The 21,030-nt window shown below is 41.1% G+C and overlaps 2 protein-coding genes across 2 annotated transcripts in view; one reads left to right on the forward strand and one right to left on the reverse strand.

Moving 5' to 3' along the window:
* Positions 1 to 700: 700 nt before the first annotated feature.
* mesd (mesoderm development LRP chaperone) lies at positions 701 to 6,441 on the forward strand (the record flags this gene model as incomplete). Its single annotated transcript, XM_083994864.1, has 3 exons — positions 701 to 859; positions 1,847 to 2,079; positions 5,678 to 6,441. 3 exons carry the CDS (start codon positions 701 to 703, stop codon positions 5,946 to 5,948), a joined length of 663 nt encoding a protein of 220 aa, XP_083850990.1. The 3' UTR covers positions 5,949 to 6,441.
* A 5,263-nt stretch (positions 6,442 to 11,704) lies between these two features.
* Positions 11,705 to 21,030, reverse strand: part of cemip (cell migration inducing hyaluronidase 1) — a 147,454-nt gene continuing 138,128 nt past the window's right edge. Inside the window, exons 24-28 of the mRNA XM_083995386.1 lie at positions 18,737 to 18,941; positions 16,841 to 16,927; positions 14,585 to 14,742; positions 13,641 to 13,741; positions 11,705 to 12,048 (exon numbers count right to left, since the gene is read on the reverse strand). Coding sequence (XP_083851512.1) covers positions 11,921 to 12,048; positions 13,641 to 13,741; positions 14,585 to 14,742; positions 16,841 to 16,927; positions 18,737 to 18,941 — 679 coding nt within the window. The 3' untranslated portion in view covers positions 11,705 to 11,920. The remainder of the gene's footprint in view (positions 12,049 to 13,640; positions 13,742 to 14,584; positions 14,743 to 16,840; positions 16,928 to 18,736; positions 18,942 to 21,030) is intronic.

Below are 21,030 nucleotides of genomic sequence, written 5' to 3' on the forward strand. Positions count from 1 at the left end.
AGGATCCACCCCACTCATTGATCACACATTGCTGTAAAATCAGCAGCTCCTGAGGCAGGTTGACCTTCCTGATCTGGTGCAGGAAGTTGCTACATCCTCTGCTGGGCGATTTTGATGATGGTCTCTTGTTTGTGTTCACTTCAGGTGCTGGCCTGGCAGACAGTGGATCCTAGAAACCAGTCAAACAACTTCAGAAAACATCTTTTTACAACACATGTAGGCTACTGAACCAGGCCACTTGTTCACCATGACACTTGTTGTGCTTTTTAACCAAACTCTCAGGGCCACCATAATTTCCACATCAAAAACATTGCAACAACAAAATTGGCAACTGGGTTAGAACTTCTACCCACACTCAGACGCACTAGTTAATGGCTGTCCACAAGGTGGTGTGTAATAAGCAAATTTACATTTTTTGTTTTATGATATCAAAGGAAACATTTAACATTTTTACACACACAATTAATGAATATTGAATACATTTCTGTTGTTAAATAAGATCAAATAAAGGGATAATAACATATTCGATCGTTTAACGATAATAAAAACCTCAAACAGAACGCAAGAGGTGTGTGTGCCTTTATTTTGAAATTCCCTCAGGAGGCGTGCGTGCCGCCGTTCGGCTTTTAACCGTCGGACACGCCCCTCGGTCTTGTGACCGGTAGTCTCTTCAGCCAATCAGGACACACCATCTGTAAACATGGCGTCCGACTTCAGGTTGAGATGTGCGCTGCTGCTGCTCTGCGCTTCCCTCCTTTGCCTTTTAGCGACTGCGAATGGAGAGAACAAACCGAAGAAAAAGAAGGATATCCGAGACTACAACGACGCAGACATGGCGCGGCTGCTGGAGCAGTGGGAGGTTGGTTAACGCTGTGGTTTTCACGTAGCCAGCCTGCGGAGGGTAGCTGCTAGCCTAGCCGTTAGCCAGGCAGCTGCATCATCAGCAACAAGGAACTCGGAACGTAAAGTGCAGAAACAAGTTTACCTAGCTTACTTTTTACTTTACTGTCCTTTTCTGTTTATGGCATGGTTATATCCCCCCCCCCCCCTTCCTTTCATTTAAAACAACAAGCACAGAAACGATGCAAGTGACCAACATTAAGACACAGAAAAGAAAGGAAAAAACTCAAATAAATAAAAGGAAAATATGAGGAATCAAAAAAGTAACACAAATTAATCAACGACAGCAAAGGAAGACGTTAAAACATGTTGGATCAAAATATTCCTTTTTCAAAGAGTTAACTAGACATAATTATTATTTATTTATTTATCGTATTAAACTTTATAAAATCAAGAGTCTTAATATAGTCTTAATAAACACTTTTAATTCTATTTATACTTATGATATTTCTTTTAATGTATGATTTGTCTTGTCCAGAACGGGAGGAGAGTTTTTTTAAAAGTATGATATGCGTTGAGTGGGATTGGGGGGAATGTGGAGCTGCTGTACAGCACAAATTTCCGTAAGGACAACAAAGGTCTTTTAAGTTTTAAGTTTAATATAACTTCTGAACTGTATATGTATGTGACATATAAAATCAATACATTTTGTTTTGCGATTGATTGATCTTTTATATTCAACCACCAGTAATACATTTGCATAAAACAAATGATCAAAAGACAAATTAAGTTCTCGAGCTTTTCCCTTCATCCATGATCAAATGAATAGGAAAATTAAATTAGCTACAGTCCAACAACCTATTTCTAGGTTTTACATTTTATGTGAGGAACCCTGAGGCTTAATATGGAGGAGTAATATGGAAGTTAGTTTTACTACAGGAAAAAAAATCTGTGTATGTTGGTCAATGTTGATTTGACACCCTTTCTCTTCTCTTGTATTTTTCAGGAGGATGACGACATCGAGGAAGGAGACCTTCCAGAGCACAAGAGGTCTCCTCCTCCCATTGACTTCTCCAAGGTGGACGCCTCGAAGCCCGAGGATCTGCTGAAGATGTCCAAGAAGGGCCGCACCCTGATGGTCTTTGCCACGGTGTCTGGAGATCCCACTGAGAAGGAGACCGAGGAGATCACCGGCCTGTGGCAGGGCAGCCTCTTCAACGCCAACTTTGATATTCAGAGGTAGCGTCTCCCTGAAGTTCTGCTTTTTAACAGACAAGATTTGCTTCTTGTTCATATGGCCTAGAGTTAATGTTGATGTTTCTCATGCGGATCAACTAGAAAGCCTATTAATTTCAGGAAGGTCCAGTGTTGTCTCTGTTAAAGGGATAGTTCACCCAAAATTCAAATTTCACTCATTATCTACTCACCCTCATGTCGACTAAGAGCTGTGAGAATTTTCAGAGTCCTCCGTGCCTTCTCTGATTTACGGGGGGGTCAGCGCAGCAGTATTTGTCCATATAATGGTTATCAATGGATACCAACATTCTTCATCCAAAAAGACACACCAAAAAACATCCAAATACCTCCATACTACTCGTCTGTAATGTCCTTCTTGTATTGAAGCCCCGACATGAGAAATTGTTCCACCGGTCACACAGGAAGAGCAGTGAACCGAGACACTGGGAGCTTCCGCTACAAACAAGCTTAAAATATAGACTTATTTAATTTTTTTCCGAACAATTTCTCATGTCGGGGCTTCAATACAAGAGGGACATTACAGACGAGCAGTATGGAGGTATTTGGATGTTTTTTGGTGTGCCTTTTTGGACGAATAAAGTTGGTATCCATTGACAACCATTATATGGACAAATACTGCTGCGCGGACCCCCCCGTAACTCAGAGAAGGAACGGAGGACTCACAGCTCTTAGTTGAGATGAGGGTGAGTAGATAATGAGTGAAATTTGAATTTTGGGTGAACTATCCCTTTAAAGGAGATCAGAGAGGAAGCTGTGAAGCTCCTGGACCAGCTCTGATCATGATGCTGCTCTGATACTTCACCCACTAGTTTGAACTTTCCAGAACAGTTGAAGCTGATGCTGTAGAACAGTAAACACAGTGACAACACTGACCTCTAGTGGTAGGAAAAAGATATAGCAGTTGCTCAAGACGGGAAAAGAAGCATTGACACAACATCCAACTTCAAGGTTTAGTCTTTCCAGCCATCTCCCCATTCATATCAGGAAATTCCACTTCTTAAAATGCAAAGAGTTATGACACGTCGACCCGTCAAATGTTTTGTTTTGTTTTGTTTGAAGTGTTTTTTGGGGCTTTTCAGGCCTTTAATGGATAGGACAGTAGAGAAACAGGAAATGGGGAGGTAGAGATAGGGGGAATGACATGCAGCAAAGACATGTACCACTGGTCCCAGAGCAGATTAAGTGTTCACAAAAATAACGACTCAATCATTTTAAGATAAAAACATTAGACACCGGAATAACTCAGCCATAAGATCAATGTTACCGTGGTAACAGACAACAATATCCGGGGAACGTTGTGGAAACAGAGCGGCATTTCTGAACCCAGAGCAAGCTTCATCAAAATATTAGAAACAAATACTAGTTTTTTTTCTTGAAATGTAATGCTTTTAATGCCAATTATGCATTTGAGTTGAATTGAGAATTGTTATGAAGACAATGAGAGAGGAAGAGTTTTAGACCAGCATCAGATTTTTTAATAGTTCTCAAGTGAAGTTTGTAACTGTTGAGTCAGAATCTGATCCTTCACTGTCTCTCAGGGGAAAATGAGGGTGAGTTACAGTTGCTCCCTCAGCAAAGAATAGAGAATAAGCTGATAAAGATAAGCAAATAAGGATAGACATTTACATATGCAAATATGCAAGATAAGTATGGAGATGAAATGTTAAAACACGTCCTTACACCATAATATATAAAATGTCTAAACAGATACTTGAGGAGTTGAGTTTTAACTCATACAGTTTGGGTAATTCTTCCAGTAGACAAACATGTTCTGCTGAGAGGAAGCAGAGCTGAGCAGGTGGATGCTGCTCCTCTGCCGGGCATTTTTTAAAAGTTTGTAAAAATGTCCTAAATAACTACGGTTGGATTCTAAGACAGTCAGGTACTAAACTGCTTTGTACAACATATGAATTTAGACTCAGTCTGACTGTTTGTAAAGAGTCAGACAGAGTCAAAGTCTGTGAAACCAGCTCTACATCTACAGTAGTATTTGCCCTCGTCCTCCACACTTAAATGTTTAAGATCGTCAAACAAATTTCAATATTAGACAAAGGTGACCTCTCCCTTCTTGAATTTCTTGAGATCTCAGCCTCCTTTACTTTCGTTCGACAGGTTCTTTTGAATTGATTTCTTGGTTCACAGCTCTGGCAGTGATCAGGTCTGGGTGTGGACAGCTTTCCAAAATATGTGGTTTATCACAGTTAGTTCATCATGACTTTCTCACACAGGGCCAGGTAGGTCTGGATAGCTTTTTTGCCTTAATAGATGAAATTTATCATTTAAAAACTATATTTTATATTTACTTGGGTTATCTTTGTCTAATATAAAAAAATAGTTTGATGATCTTAAACATTTAAAGGGATAGTTAAACATTTTGGCAAATTGGCCCATTGCCATAATCCCTATAGTTTTAGGAGTAGGTTCGTTACCTTTAATTGTCGGTGCAAGCTATTTTTAGAACGGCTGAGCAGAGCCGCGAGCTGCTCAGAGCTACGCTACGGAGGCTGACGGAATTTCTTGGTTTCCCTCATCAAACTCATCAAATACACAATCCAACAACTCCAAAACGCTCTGGTGGACAAGTTGTGACCTGCACATTCACCACGCTATGAGATAATAACACAACGTTACCAGACAGAGTTGTTTTAGAGGGAAATTCATGCAAAACCACTGATGCGCTTGCCCGTAGGGACAGTTTTTCGGCAAGCAGTCTCTGCAGCGTTTTGTGAGTTGTGAGTTTTGTGAGTTGTTGGATTGTGTATTTGATGAGTTTGATGAGGGAAACCAAGAAATCATATTACAAGGATGCAAACAGCGCGCCGAAAAGCGAAACTCGCTTTTTTCATGACCAATTAGGTGAATCGTTCAGATCCGAAGAGTTTTTGTTTTTGGGAGGGGGGGGGGGTCTCAGCGTCTCAGCTCGGGTCAGTAAAATGTTTTTCTAACAGGCTGACAGTGACAATCACGTGAAACTGAGGCAAACTCATTCATGGTTGTCTCTGATTATACTGATAACAGCCTACCTCCAATGTAGATGCGCGCTCATTAAAGCGGCGCGTATCCGACCGCGTGCAGTCGGTGCGATGGCGACGGCGTTTTTCCCCCGTGCATGTCCGTGGAGCTGTGCGCCGCGGACGTGCACGGTTCTCTACGTTGCTGTGTCAGGCAGATGTCTCCCACGGAGCTCTGCCCCGTTTCAGAGGTGAAAGAAGCCCTCCGCGATGTAGAATGTGTTCAATTCAAAAAGTGAAACTAACACATTATAGGCCTATATGTCCATTACACACTGAATGAAACATCCCATGTCTTTATTTATTCTGTTTATTTTAATAGTAATAATTATGACTAACATTCAGTGAAGACCTAAAAATCAGTATCTCCAAAATGGAAATATTGCAAAGGAATTTTTTTTTTAAAGCATTTTTAATATAGAAATGTTGGCCTTCTGAAAACTATGTCCATCTATATGCACTCAATACTTGGTTGGGGTTGAACTACTGGAAATGGACTTTTCCGTGATATTGTAATGTACTTATTTGTTAATGGTGAGCACGGTGTGTTGCTCTTTGTCGTTTTGCAGGTTTGTGGTCGGCTCCAACAGGGTGATCTTCATGCTGCGGGACGGCAGTATGGCCTGGGAGGTCAAAGACTTCCTCGTGGCCCAGGAACGCTGCACCGACGTGACGGTGGAGGGACAGGTGTTCCCCGGGAAAGCCGGCAAGAAGGACGACTCCAAACACAAGCAGGAGAACGACGTCAACGCCAAGAAGAACAAGAAGAAGAAGACGACGGAGAGCGGGAAGCCGGACGTGGAGGGGAACAGCGCCAGCCACATGAAGGTCGAGCTCTGATTGGACAACGTCCCTCTGCCTTCTGGACTCAGATGCGTTTATTCTTAAGACCCAGATCTGCGTGCCGTGGACTCCTGAAGGCCACAGGACCGCGTGAAGATGCAACACGGTGATCCAACAAATCCCGTGCCGACACTGAGCTGGAGTCAGATTTACTGTCCCGTAGTGGAACGCGTCTCGGCGTCTGTTCCTCCAATCATCTCCGTTACCGAGCGCTTTGAGAGACGGCTGAGACGACCTCGTCAGCTGGTTCAACTGTTTCCTGTTTGATTCTTAGCAAATCAAAATCCGCACACGTCTTGTTAGAAGGTACTCATCACTAAACTGTATGTCTGTGTCCTGCGTCCAGAGCCGCCTCAGGGACAGGAAGTGTCTTTGTTGTCGAGCAGACCTCAGGTCTGTGCTGGTTGTTGTTCATGTCCACATTTGATTCAGACATCGCTGCCACTTCTTCTGTTTGATTTTTCACCAAGTATTAAAATAAACATTTTTTAAATTATCACGAGCTTGGTTTTCTCTGCTCCTGAGGAAGCTTGGATGGAAATCAAACATAACAATGAGCTGAAAAATGTCTCACTTATTTTTGTGTGTGTGTGTGTGTGTGTGTGTGTGTGTGTGTGTGTAAAGCCTTTAATGGTTAAGTTTAAAGCCTGCATGACGCAGTGATAAAATTAGTAAAAGAAAATCAGGAGGCCCACAAAGTGGAAATTGAGAAATAAAAAGCAAAGCAGCTTGAATGTGGAGATCACATTACTGAGCCCTCAGATTAAACACATGGAACCAATTATTTTTGAAAAAGAAACGACCACCACAGACTTTGTTCCAGAAATTGAGCCCATGATGTTTGGCCTTTGAGGATGTATGCAGTGGGAATGACAAGTATTGTAGTATACAGAGGCTCCTTCTTACTGACTCAGCAAGTAGAACTTTGTGAGAAATGAAGTAAGAGTACAAGGACATGAGTTTCCAGTTGTAAACTCAGGTGTTCAGGGTTCAGGGCCTCGGGAGCATTAAAGATACGGTAACTGTTGTCAGAGGAATGGGATGGGAGAGAGCAAAAAAGGTGCATCTCAATAAGTAAGGTCATTTATTTCAGTAGTTCAATTCAAATAGTGAAACCCATTATATAGATTAATTGCACAATGCACACAGACTGAAATATTTCATGTGTTTAATTCTTTTAATTGTAATGACTATGGATATTGGATTACATTGAATGAAAACCACAAATTCAGTAAATCAAAATTGTTCAGACCCTTGGGGCGGTCAGTAGGAGACCCCAGATGTTGTCAGGCTCCTGTAGGTCTTGAGTTCGTCACAGACATATTCAGTGATTTATCCAGAAACTGCAGGATTTTGAAATCAGTTCTGTGAGTGACAGGAGGCTGGTGAGTGGAGTGATGTGGTGGTATTTCCTAGTGTTTGTCAGCAGCATTCTGAATAATCCTAAAGGGATAGTTCAACATTTTATTAATCTATTGCCATAATCTATATAGTTTTAGGAGTAGGTTCATTACCTTTAATTGTCGGTGCAAGCTGTTTTTAGAACGGCGGAGCTGCGACGGGGCTGCTCAGGTAACGCAACGGAGGTGCACGGTACTTCCGCTAGGCAAATTTGCCAAAATGTTGAACTATCCCTTTAAGTTGTCGAGCAGCTCCTGAACCTGGGAACAGCTGAACCACTGCAGTGATCTAATCTAGGTTCCCCTCTGCTCTGACATCATCCCTCTGACTCCAGCAATGTGTTTCAGGTGGTAGCGGCAGATGAACTCACTGATCTGATGCGGAATTCACCATTAACCCTTTATCAGGCAAGTCACCACATTCAGTAACTTAGTTATTTGAGTTTAAGTGAAGCACATAAGTTTAGTAACTAAGTATTTAAAAAAAAAAAAACATTCCTTTAATTGTAGGTTTACTTTTTTTATTTTTATGAATACATACTTTTTTGGGGGGAAATGATTACCTTTATATCAGTTAAATGAATGGTAATTGACCTTGAGATGCAGAAGAAAAACCCCTCCTCTTAAAGGGATAGTTCAACATTTTGGCAAATTGGTCCATTGCCATAATCGCAAGAGTTGTTTTCGAGGTAAATACAGAGACTGCTTGCTGAACAACTGTCCCTGAAGGCAACGCGCATCAGTGGTTTTGCATGAATTTACCTCTAAAACAACTCTGTCTTGTAACGCTCCGTTATTATCTCATAGCGTGGTGAATGTGCAGGTCACAACTTGTCCACCAGAGCGTTGTGGAGTTGTTGGATTGTGTATTTGATGAGTTTGATGAGGGAAACCAAGAAATCCCATTAGCCTCCATAGCGTAGCTCCGAGCAGCTCGCCGCTCGGCTCTGCCGTTCTAAAAATAGCTTGCACCGACAATTAAAGGTAACGAACCTACTCCTAAGAATAGGGATTATGGCAATGGGCCAATTTGCCAAAGTGTTGAACTATCCCTTTAATAAAATTTCAAAGTATTTCAATGAGTGCCCTATAAAGGTTTATTAAAAGAAAAGTGCAAATGGACATGGAAAAAAAAAAAAATACATATATAAAATCTAATTAATTTAAATTGACTGACTTTTATTACTTTACTACTTTTACTTTACATTTTGTTTATCAATGTCATCTTTAGAGGAGTTTTGAGGTCATGACCCTCATCAGTGTAGCAGAACACAGAGTCAAACTGTTCAAACTGTTCATCATTTATTTCTGTACAAAAGTCCTCAAAGAAAAAACTCATATATCATCACTTTACAAGCCCAAGCCACATATACAACACATCCATTTGTATTGTGTACAGTTAACAAGCCAAACTATACCGTATGAGTCATATGCATGTACGCTGAGCGTCTGGTACAAATGTTCTAAAGTGGAGCGATAATGTTTGGTGCATACAACAGAACACACAGGACAGGAATAACATCACAGCTCAGACCAAGTCCCTGGTCCATTTCCATCAACTGTGCCTGTACAATAAATAAGTATAAAATATATCTCTTAGCAATCTGAGGAATTTTTAAAAACACATGAAACATACAAAACACTAAATTACTGCTACAACATCCGAAAAAAGACCAGCTATTTCGGCAGGAGGGAGGGGGGTGGGGTGGGGCGGTCCTTTTTCTGGCCAGATTGGATCAAAAGATCTCTGAGATTTTTTATCTATCTTAAATCTTTTTTATTTATTTTTGAAAGAGGGCAAAATTGCACATTTAAAAACTCCCTGATTTTTTTTCTTCTTTTTTTTTTTATAGCATTCGCCGGGAAAATGTCATCTTTTGTATCGTTAACAAGCGTCTTTGCTGGTTTTACTCCAAAAAAAAAAAAAAAAAAAAACACAGACAGAGTGGATCACAGACACTGATGGGAGGAAACATCACAACATCAAGTGAGCGAAGAGTCAACGTCCAAACCTGGAATGTAGTTATTTTTGTTTTTTCTCTCTCTTTAAAACACACAGAGTGAAAAAACCTCACCTCCACACCGGTCACAGAGACCTGCAGGTGGACGACGACACACCTTCATTATACATGCATTTGATTGGCTGGCTCACTGTGGTTGGTTTAGACGCAGCTGTGGTCGACACGGTGGACGTCAGTGATCTCAGAAAACCGCACAAACACACTCTGTCAGAGCCACGAAACTGTAATTACAAGTATAAAACCATAGTTTGTGGGAATAAAATCAATATTTCAATAATAAAGAGAGAATAAAGTTGTAATTCTAGGCTCTGTGCACAGGTGGATATCAAAAACGTGAAGCCTGCTGTGAAGTGATGGTTGCACAAATGAGGAGATACTTCATCTTTTCACAGTAAAAAGATTCAGTGAAGAAAATGACTTTTTCATCCGTCTGATTGGCTGCTTCCTAAATATTTAGTTGTCACTTCTAATTCTCATATTATCCCAACTTTATTCTTGTAATATTATGACTTTCCTCTCATAAAGCTTTATTCTTATAATTTTCATCAGTTTCTTTTTCCCCTCATTGTGGCTCAGATATTCTTTATTATTAAATGATCGGTGGCCAATGAGCAGAAATCAATAATTATATCATATCTCGGGAATGTCTCCAATTTTAAATTAGAAGTGAAAGAAAGTAAATGTGAAAGTGAATAGACCAACCCAGGCTCCTCCAGGCCCCGGTCAATATAATATAAATGACTGGTCCAGACTGAAGTGAAGAGTCATAGTGCTATAACCGCTTATATCTTCTATATATTCTTCTATATATATGATGTTATTAACACAAAGAATTGGCTGAGTTTATGGACAAACCCAATGAGACCCAATCACCTGCTTCTGGTCCTGCTGTATAGACCCCTTCACAGATTGTAAATATCCGGGTGGGCGGGGCCTAGCTGGAGGCAAAACATCTCAAATGCGGTAGCTTGTAAACGCTGGTTAGCATGTTTTAATGGACCATTTTTTTCAAGATTGTGAAGATTAGTGAATATGCTAGTACACCCACCCTCCGAGACTGTGAGTGTTATTTTAAAAAGTTGACCGTTGGCTACCGTAAACTCTCAAATAAAAGCTGAGTCTCAATCAGACACCGGCCGGGTCTATTTCTATTTTCTGCTAGTTCTTGTAAATGTACCAAACGTCTGAAAGCCCACGATCGCCTGTTGCAGTTTCTAAGCTGCTTAATTCAGTCCTAAGTTAATTTGGTGCTTGTAAATGAATGTTGCTCTGGATCCGACTCTTTCCTTCTATTCTTGCACTTTTAAACAGAGCGCTGAGCATAACATTTGTTCAAAATTAATTAAAAACCTGTCCCGAACACAGCAGACGCCTGTCTAAACAGATGCTGGGTCAGTTGTTTTGCCTCCAGTGGACGTCGTAACGTCACAGTGACGTAGGCCGCGAAGGGGTCTATCAGGTTTGTATTTAGATGTTGCTGCTCCTGGACCTGGACCTGGACCTGGACCCTGTGCCTGGAGCTGACTGAGGTCTGATCTCCATGTGTTTCAGGCTCACACAGAAAACCTCTCTGCAGGTAGAGCACGGACCGCCCACTCAAAGTGGAACCTGACTGAACAGCCAGACCTTTCAGCTGTGTGTATACGGCTCCATGTGAACCTCCACCACCACCGTCTGTACCGTCCCTCCACCAGGACCACTTCTTCTTCTCATACGGGACACTGTTAGTTGCTTATTAGCAGTGGTTTGAGGGCTGCAGCTCCCAGAGCCACACACCCCTCCCCCTCTTCTGCCTGAACCTTCACAAGCTCACATCGTGCCTTCCAAACCTTCAAGTGTGACTGTCGGTTTTGCCTGTAGAAAATGTTTGGATGAACCATAATAAACGATCATCATGTGAAAATGCTGTGTATAAAGGCTCAACACAGACTCAAGTGTCTTTGCTAAACCTCCGGTGGATGCTGACCCAGAAGACTTGAGTCGATGGTTTGGTGTTTTTTGTCAGAGCTCTTGTAAGTTAAATGCTAACGACGATGTGAAATGAAGCGAGTGTCCACGTTGGCACGGTTACGGATCGCTGACCAAATCCGACGGCGACTTCAGCTGGCGAGCTCAGCGACACAGCACCGATCGTCGTACGTGTGTGTGTGTGTGTGTGTGTGTGTGTTCGCACGTCTCTGCAAACACCACAGGTCCTTGTTGAGCTCCAGTCCGGCCGCCACAGGGCACCGTGTCTCCGTTGGGGGAGGGAGGGGCGGAGGGGAGGGGGTGGGTCACATAGATACAGTTCATCAGAGGCAGTGCCGGCTCTGGGAGCAGCACACACAGTCACATCTTTTTTTTTTTTTTTTTTTTTCCTTTTCTGATGGCCAAACCTAGAAAAAAAAACACCATTTTGATAGTGGACCAATGGCTTGGAGCAACTGACTCTTCAGTGCCGACAATGCGTGTGTGTGTATATGTGTGTGTGGAGGGGTGGGGGGGTATGTGTGTCAGTATCTCGGGGCTACATAGTCTCTTGGCTTTCCTCCCCATTCTTGTCTGCCACTCATAGTTTGGCCTTGTGCACCACGGGGACGGGCAGGACCTGGTGGATCTTGGCTCGGTCTGCGTCCGCCTCCAGATGGACCCAGTCGGGGCGGAAGGAGCCTTTGAACCCCACAAATGCCATCTTATCTGCAGGGAGACGGAATGACAGGAACAGTGAGACGGAGCGGGTGGGGGTGGGGTGGGGGGGGGTTCTCAGGCTCATATGGCTTCATGTGTATGGAAACTTCTAGAAACAAAAACTGCCACTGGACTCGTGCTGCAGCTCGGCTACTAACTCACTTCTAAACTGTTTTTTTTATACCCTGTTTGGTGTGTAGGAAATGTTTACAAAATGTCTATGTTTGTCATATATATATATATATATATATATATATATATATATATATATATATATATATATATATATATATATAGCCCAGTTCAAAACTGTAACCACCAAAATTCAAATTAAAAAATAATCGCTATTTATTTTGATACCCGGTTGATACTGCGGGGAAATGTTTATGACATTTTTATGTCTGTTATCGGATTAACCCCCCCCCCCCAAAAAAAACAAAACAAAACAAAAACAAAACTATACATATATAAATAAATAAAAATAAAATATATAGCCCAGTTTAAAACTGTAATGACCAAAATCCCCCCGCCCTCCTCCCAAAAAAACCCTTTTTTTTGGGGATAAAAAAGTTTTTTTTTTCATACCGGTTGATAGCGCAAGGAAATGTTTATGATATGTTTATGTCTGTTATAGGACTAAAAAAGAACCCCAAAAAACAAAAAACGATATATATCTATACAAATAAATAAAAATAAAATATATAGCCCAGTTCAAAACTGTAATGACCAAAATTTAAAAAAAATAAAATAAATAAAAAATGTTTTGATACCCGGTTGATACTGCGGGGCAATGTTTATGAAATGTTTATTATGTTATAGGACTAAAAAGAAAAAAAAAGAAAAAGCCAAAACGGAACAAAAAAACTAAAACCAAACTGTAATCACATCATCCTGGTTCTTGCATCTCTACACTGGCTGTCTGTTTATTTAAGGACTGATTTAATCATCTTTTCCAACACTTTTAAGGTCAGACTTTGGCTGGTCCTGCTTCCTCTGGTCAGTCGTTGCTGGCCATCCCATGCTGGAGGTTAAACACCAAAAGAAAATGGGGCCCTTCACTGTTAAGGCTTCTAGACTAGGACAGAGGATGTTGTTATGATGCCATGTGAAGCCCTTTGAGACAAACTGTTTGTAAAAACGGGCTATACAAATAAAATTGCCTTGCCTTGCCTTGCCTAGACTAGGGGGTCCCCAAACTGATGGAGAGACCCCCTACTATATATATATTGTATAACATTGTGTTTCATATCAAACTGGGCCTAGTGTCATGTATATTGTGTACTGTTATTGTGCACTCAATACTAAGCTATTCCAATAATACACAGATTCATACATTCATGTTTATAAGGTACAGTGATAAGGTGCCACTGATAATCATGCAGACAGGCTAATGAAATTGAAGTTTTTATTTTAAACATTAATGTGCAAAGGAAAAAATATAAAATATTGTCTAGTCAACCTTAAGTTTGGTGACCCAACCTGTTTTGACTCTGGAACGACCAGAGGACATCAGACTGTCTCAGATTGCATGCATGTACCTTTTTATGTTTGCATTGAAAAGTGCCATACAAATAAATGATTCTCATTTATATCCTAGTTACCTTTCAGTTTGATGCTTTTGTCTGCTCCGAGTCTGTCCAGGACTTTGGTCCAGGCTCCTCTGGTGATCAGTCGGCCCTTGGACGTCATGAGGACGATGGAGCTGCAGAGACAGAGACGGCACGTCACTGTTAGCGTCTCTATGCTCGGCCCTGTGCATGCGTTGACTCTTCGCAGCTTCAGTTTGTGAGTTAAAGGGATAGTTCACCCAAAATGAAATTTCACTCATTATCTACTCACCCTCATGTGGACTAAGGGCTGGGAGAAGTTTCAGAGTCCTCTGTGGCTTCTCTGAGTTACAGGGGGTCTCGGCGTAGCAGTGCATGTCCATATAACGTTGCAAATGGATACCAACTGTCTTCGTAGCAAAAAGACACACCAAAAAACATCCAAATACCTCCATGCTGCTCGTATGTAATGTCCCTCTTGTATTGAAGCCCCGAAATGCGAAATTGTCCCGTAAAAAAATCAAATAAGTCTATATTTCAAGCTTGTTTTGTAGCGGAAGCTTCTCTTCCCGGTTCGTCAAATTTGGACAAACTGGGAAGAGGACGGACCCTGGTTCGTCCAAATTTGATGAACCAGGAAGAGGAGCTTCCGCTACAAACAAGCTTGAAAAATAGACTTATTTAATTTTTTTCGGGACAATTTCGCATTTCGGGATGTCATTGGATGTCGTTGGTGTGTCTTTTTGTTACGAAGACAGTTGGTATCCATTTGCAACCGTTACATGGACATGCACTGCTACGCCGAGACCCCCTGTAACTCAGAGAAGCCACGGAGGACTCTGAAACTTCTCCCAGCCCTTAGTCCACATGAGGGTGAGTAGATAATGAGAAATTTCAATTTTGGGTGAACTATCCCTTTAAACTGGAGCCTGAGGCATCACACACACATTGTAACACAACCTTCACAGCATCAGGGTAAGGTGTGTGTGACTCCGTACCCTTCTCTCAGCCCGCTGACGTAGTTGTCTATCTGGGCGGGGATGCCCTGCAGGATGGAGCTCTTGAAGCTCTTGCTCTCCACCAACTTTCCGTCGTGGCCGTCGATCACCGTCAGCTGCACCCCGTCCTCTGATTGGTACAGCTTCCTTCCATTCACCTGTCACAGGAGTCGGCCAATCAGAACACAGCACAGCCCAGCAGTGTCACTCACTCAGTGGTTCTGACATCAAACAAACATCAGTCTCATGATGTCAGAAATACAGTATATTTCCTCAGATTCTTTATGCTAATGGGAGAGTGTATCATCACATTGTGTAATAATGTAATACATTTTCACCTCATGGTGTAATTGAATTGCATTTTATAATAATCTGCCACATTTTGTAATAAATTGTTACATAATGCACCAAATTATTACAAAATGCGGGTGTTTGCATTGTGCATTTTTTTATGAAGAAAATGTAATAATTTGGTGCATTATGTAACAACGTATTACGAAATGCGGCAAAGTTTATTACATATTGCGTTCAAAAATTTTATTACAAAATGTGGCAGCAGGGCCGGCACTAGCCATTTTGGTGCCCTAGGCGACATTACCCCCCCCCCCCCCCCCCCCCTCCATGATAATAATGATCATAACGATAACATCAGCGTATCAGTATGCCCCCTCTGACCCTGAGATAGCTGTGCTTTAATGGGTATACCAAAGTCTTAGCTTCACAAAAGCAGTGGAATATACTGTATGAATAAAGTAATAGATGAGTGTAGAAAAGTAGAAAACAAGTTAAAATGAAATTTTGTGAAATCGCTGTTTGAGCACAAATGTTATCTGTCATTCTATTTTCACCAAATGTCTCAAATGTGAGATAAAAGAAGCTGAATTACATATCAAACTTCATGAGATGTGTGTAGCCCTAAATGAGAAATTATTAAAAAAAAAAAAAAATAATAAATTCTCCAAACAAATTATTTACTATACACATAAAATTAACAATATTTAGCCTATATAATGTAGCTTACATGTGTTGTCACTGTGGTGCTGTTTGAGAGGTTGAGAGGGCGACTTAGTAAGTTATGTTACATATTAGTATGAACATATTATATTATTACTATTTAATAGGCTTTGTTTTGCATTTAAATTAACGTGGGATTATTATTTTTTTTAAGAATAGTGCCAACTAGTTTTAAAAATAGTGAAAATTACACTTTTTTTCCTTTCCCATTTGGGGCGCTGGCGCCCCCTGGAGGCCTACTGCCTATGCCATGGGCCGGCTCTTTGTGGCAGATTATTACAAAAAGCAGCGTTATTACATCATGAGGTGAACATTTATTACATTATTACATAATGCGGCGTTATTACATAATGTGGCGCTACAAGGAGGTTTAGACTGAACTGCCAGAAAACAAGTCAACCAGTAGAGAAGTTGTTTTGAGGATTTGATGATGAGAATTGATCTTGTAAAACTTGTGTTGTGAAGAAACAAAGAGTAAAAGTGGAGACAGGCTGAGTCTAAACTCATCTGTTGAACAAAGCAAATTAGTTCTGGACCATCTTAAGTTGGACTGTGGTAGCTACAATTAATTCTAATTAGAGGAATCAGAGGAACCACAACCAACTGCTCAGCTCTGTTTACCCCCAGATTTGGAGGAATACAACAGTTCATTTTTGCAAAGAGAGGAATGATAAAAAGAAAAACAAAATAGTTTTAGATGAAAATCTGTTCAAAGGACTCATTTTTCTCTCCATAACAACATTTGTAAACCAAATGATGAGCCATGTTTCCCTGTTTTTTGGTGCTGTTGGTTAGCGCAGGTGCCACCAATTACCATGTTACCATGGTAACACAGGTCTTAGACCTGAGCCAGCCTCAGGCTAAGGTGTCTGACCAACGGGCGACTGATCCATGAGCAAAAAGCTAAGAGTGGACCGACACCACAGACCAGTCTGAGATATCTCTGTGAAACCGGCCCCTGGTGTCATTGATTGTTACCATGGTAACGCTGGTCTTCGGCCTCCGTTAGCCCGGGGGCAGCAGATGGCTGAGTAGCTCTCAGTGTTATATTTGTGAGTGGGAGTTAATGTGAAGAACTTTAGCTTTTATATTTCATGTGAGCCAGTGTTTTTAATAAGAGTGTAACAACACCAAACCTTGAAAATGAAAATCCTGTTCATTAAACCAACTAGTGGTCTGATAGGCTACACTGTGTGTGTGTGTGTGTGTGTGTGTGTGTGTGTGTGTGTGTGTGTGTGATACCTCAGTGAAGGCAAAGTCCTCCTTGATGTGGAAGAAGCGAGTGTTGTAGGACTCCAGCCTCACCTCCAGGAAGTGTTCTGCTGAGTGCTGAGGAGACACAAATCAGAGACAAACACACAACATGTGTTAGCAAATACATTTTTCATTACTCTGTAATATGCGTATTAAAACTGATTTATTGCATGCAGAAATGCATAAAGTATGAAAATATTACAACAATGTTGACTTATTCATTCAGATGCTATAACATCCTATATTATATTATATTATATTATATTATAGTTGGTACATTGTTTTTCATTTGCTTTTTTTCATGCTCAGATTTTTTATTAAAACATTTGGACGTGTCAGACAGAACCTCCAGAAACTCACTGGATCTTACTGTAAATGGAGCAGAGCACTGTTAATGTTACTGATTACATGATTCAAATCAATTCAATTCAACTTTATTTATAAAGCGCATTTCATGCACAAGGCAGACTCAATGTGCTGACAACAGGTATACATAGTTACAGTAAAAACAGTCATAGAATCAATAAGAAATCAATCGGAGAGTTCAAGTGCAAGTAAACAATCATCTTCACCACATACACACTTAAACTCACATATGCGCACACAACCACACATGGACACATGCGTGCACACGCACACAGTTCAACAGAATGCTGTTGAAATAAGATAAGGTTTTTAATCTGTTTTTAAAAATAGCTACTGATGTGGCATGTCTAACTGTGTCAGGCAAGGTGTTCAGTGGGGCATATAGACTCAAAGCTGCCTCCCCTTCTTTGGATCTGGTGTGAGGGATGAGTAAGTTGTGCTTTTAAACCAGGAGCAGTATTTTGAAACCTATTCTTGTTCTAACGGGTCTAAAATCCTTTCTTGTCACTTAGATGTGAATGTTAAGATTGAATGATCACCTGTGATATATAAAATATGAAATGAATAAAAACATAAATAAGATGATTTACGTTCTTATTTGACTTTTATTTAGAGTGAAATTTAACAGTATCAAACTGTAAAAGCAAAGCAAAGGGTAAGAACTTTATAATTTAACTTAAAGGACAATTCCGGGCAAATTCAACTGGGGGGTGTATTTTCCTAACATTTTAGGTCTAAAAGAAGGAATCTGAAGATTTTCAGTTTAATTGCTCCTGTTTTGCGGTAGTTGTGTCTGTCCCCGCATCGCCACGGCAGCGATAAATGGGAGCGGATTGAAGTTCCGCTGCTTAGGCTGTTTCCAGCCCTCAAAGCCACAGACAACGTCAGATGGCTCCTCAAACATGACCCGAGAAGTTTGTTTACTTCAAGCAAGCCGACATGTTTGTAAAACTGGATCTAATTCAAAGTCTCGCAGAGTTTCGCGCGAGACCCAAGTTGACGTGCTCGGTGTATTCAGGTGCAGTCGGAAGCTCCCATTTGTGTCATAAACACAGGAATATCAACTCTTGACTTGCTTGAAGTAAATAAACTTCTCGGTGCATGTTTGAGTCGCCATCTGATGCTGTCTGTGGAAAAAAATTGCAGTTTTGAGGGATGTAAACAGCCTAAGCAACAGAACTTCCATCCGCTCCCATTCATCGCTGCCGTGGCGATGCGGGGACAGACACAATCACCGCAAAACAGGAGCAATTAAACTGAAAATCTTCAGATTCCTTCTTTTAGACCTAAAATGTTAGGAAAATACAGCCCCGAGTTGAATTTGCCCGGAATTGTCCTTAAATGAGATCTATTTTTTTTAAGTCTTTAAAAGTAACTAAAAGTTTTTTTTGCCATGACGCTTTCAACATCAAAAATGTTGCACTAAATAACTTGTTAATCAAATAATGGAGTACACTGAGGTGCATACAATGACCTCCACTTACACAAACAGACACACACACCCCCCCTCCCTCTTACCAGCCTGGCATTAGGGATCTTTCTGGGCATGGGCACGTCCACCACGGGCAGCTCTGCGTGGCGGGGGTAGGCGCGGCTCATGCAGTTGCTGGGTGGACTTCCCTTAGGGACCACGGCCGTGATCTTCACTCTCTCACATCCTTTGACCGAGCAGAAGGCAAACTGCTCCCTGTCGTTATGAGCCTTCACCTTCAGGAACAGCAGCCTGCAACACACACACACACACAAGAATTCAGACATCACACATTTCTCAAACACCGAAAAAAAGCTCTCATTACACTGAACACACAGACGAAATGAAGTTGTTGAATGATCAAACAGGTTGAAATCCCCCACACTGCCCTGGGGTCAGTACCACAGCTGAGTATTTCCATTATTGCTTCATGGCAATAATGGAAAAACACTGTTGCCCATAAAGTTGTAAGAAAATATTTTCTTACCTCTTCTCATGAAATGGTTGTGATAATGTGATTTATTCTTAATAAAGTGTACAACTTCTCAAAACTGGTAAATGGGACTCAGTATGTGATCGTCAGTGTTGGGCACATTACTTACATAAAAGTAATTGAGTTAGTAACAGAGTTACTACATGATAAAAGTAATTATTTACCATGAAAAGTAACTATTGCATTACTTCTTTTGTATAAAATGCTCAAATATGTCATGTTACTTGGACTTCTCTCCCTAACATCCGTTTACCTGGAACTAACCAACTCACGCAGTATTCCTCCACTCAGACAGGCTCCACGACGCACTGTATCACTCCACCTCTGATCTAAACGGCTGATAGGCGGAGTGATACACAGCGTAGCGGAGCCTGTGTGGAGGAGTACTGAGTGAGTTGGTTAGTTCCAGATAAACGGCTTTTTCCGACCAGTTGATGAACTGAAAATAAAGTGTATATAACGTCCTACACTTAAACGGGTGTATTATTTTGTGACAGGATTTCTTGAGTCAAGTTAACGCTGATAACCTTTTTGATTACTAGTTACTGAAAAAAAGTAGCGGCATTAGTAACGCTATTTATTATAACGCCGTTATTCCCATCACTGGTGATCAAAGGTGATTACTGATGTGTGTAATAGGAATAAGAAGAGGAATGTGTCTGAAAACAAAATGATTCCAACTCTATGGGCAACAGTGTAGTAGACACTCCCTCACCACTGTATCATTTTTCATTGGTTCAGGATATTGTTTTGTTTTGATGTTCACCTGATAGACACTACATGGACAAACGTACTGGACACACATTACAACCTAAAGACCTTTATGACATGCCATTCTAAATCCATAGGCATCAATATGTAGTTCACCCTGCGTAGCTACAACGTCTTCCACTCTTCTACAAGGAAACTCACCCAGCCACGCCTTCATGGACCTTACTTTGTGCACTGGGGACAGAAAAGGACTCTTCCCACAAAATTGGCAGCACAGAATTGTCCTAAAGTTGAAGTTGTAAGATTTCCTGTGGCTAACCCCCTGAAAACCAAACCATTTCAGGACCTCATCACTCCTCCATCAGACTTCACAGCTGCAGTCAGACAGGCAGCCTTCTCCTGATTTCACCAAAATCACACTGGTCCATCAGGTTGAGAGGCAGAGCAGCATTATTCATCACTCCACAGAACAGACTTTATATGATCCCCCTGAAGTTTTTTTTGTTGCCTTCCTATCCCTGATGGAAATAACAATAAGTAAGTTCCCTCGCTTTAATGTATATAGTCGTCTTTTTAAGATTGTTAGTATGTTGATGCAGAAACCGCAACTATGCAGGTTGTAAGCATGTGGGTTGAAGAGAGAGTTTAAAGGGATAGTATCATTTTTTTTTAAGTGGGGTTGTATGATCTACAAATAGCCCCTAAGTACTTTAATTGCAGTAGAAGACTCTCTGCACTCCTCCCGTTAGCAACGCCAGCCCATAGCCCTGCCCAGAGATTTACAACATGCAGTGTTGTGAACAGACCCAAAGAAACGGCCTATTTTCGTGGCCTAAAAGAGGTTTTACCTGAAAAAAAAATACACAGTTCAATTGTTCACTATAATATAAATTTTTCCAGCCCTTCAAAGTGCAGGAAAAACGCAGTTTTTATTTGGACCCAACCAACTCACGTATCCCTCCGCCCAGGGTTAGCGCCCGCTGATCAGCAGTTGGTTAGGTCCAAATAAAAACTGTGTTTTTCCTGCACTTTGAAGGGCTGGAAAAAATTATATTATAGCGAACAATGGAACTGTGTATTTTTTTTCAGGTAAAACCTCTTTTAGGCCACGAAAATAGGCCGTTTCTTTGGGTCTGT

This window comes from Trachurus trachurus, assembly GCF_905171665.1.
Source record: "Trachurus trachurus genome assembly, chromosome: 3".
NCBI lineage: Eukaryota > Metazoa > Chordata > Actinopteri > Carangiformes > Carangidae > Trachurus > Trachurus trachurus.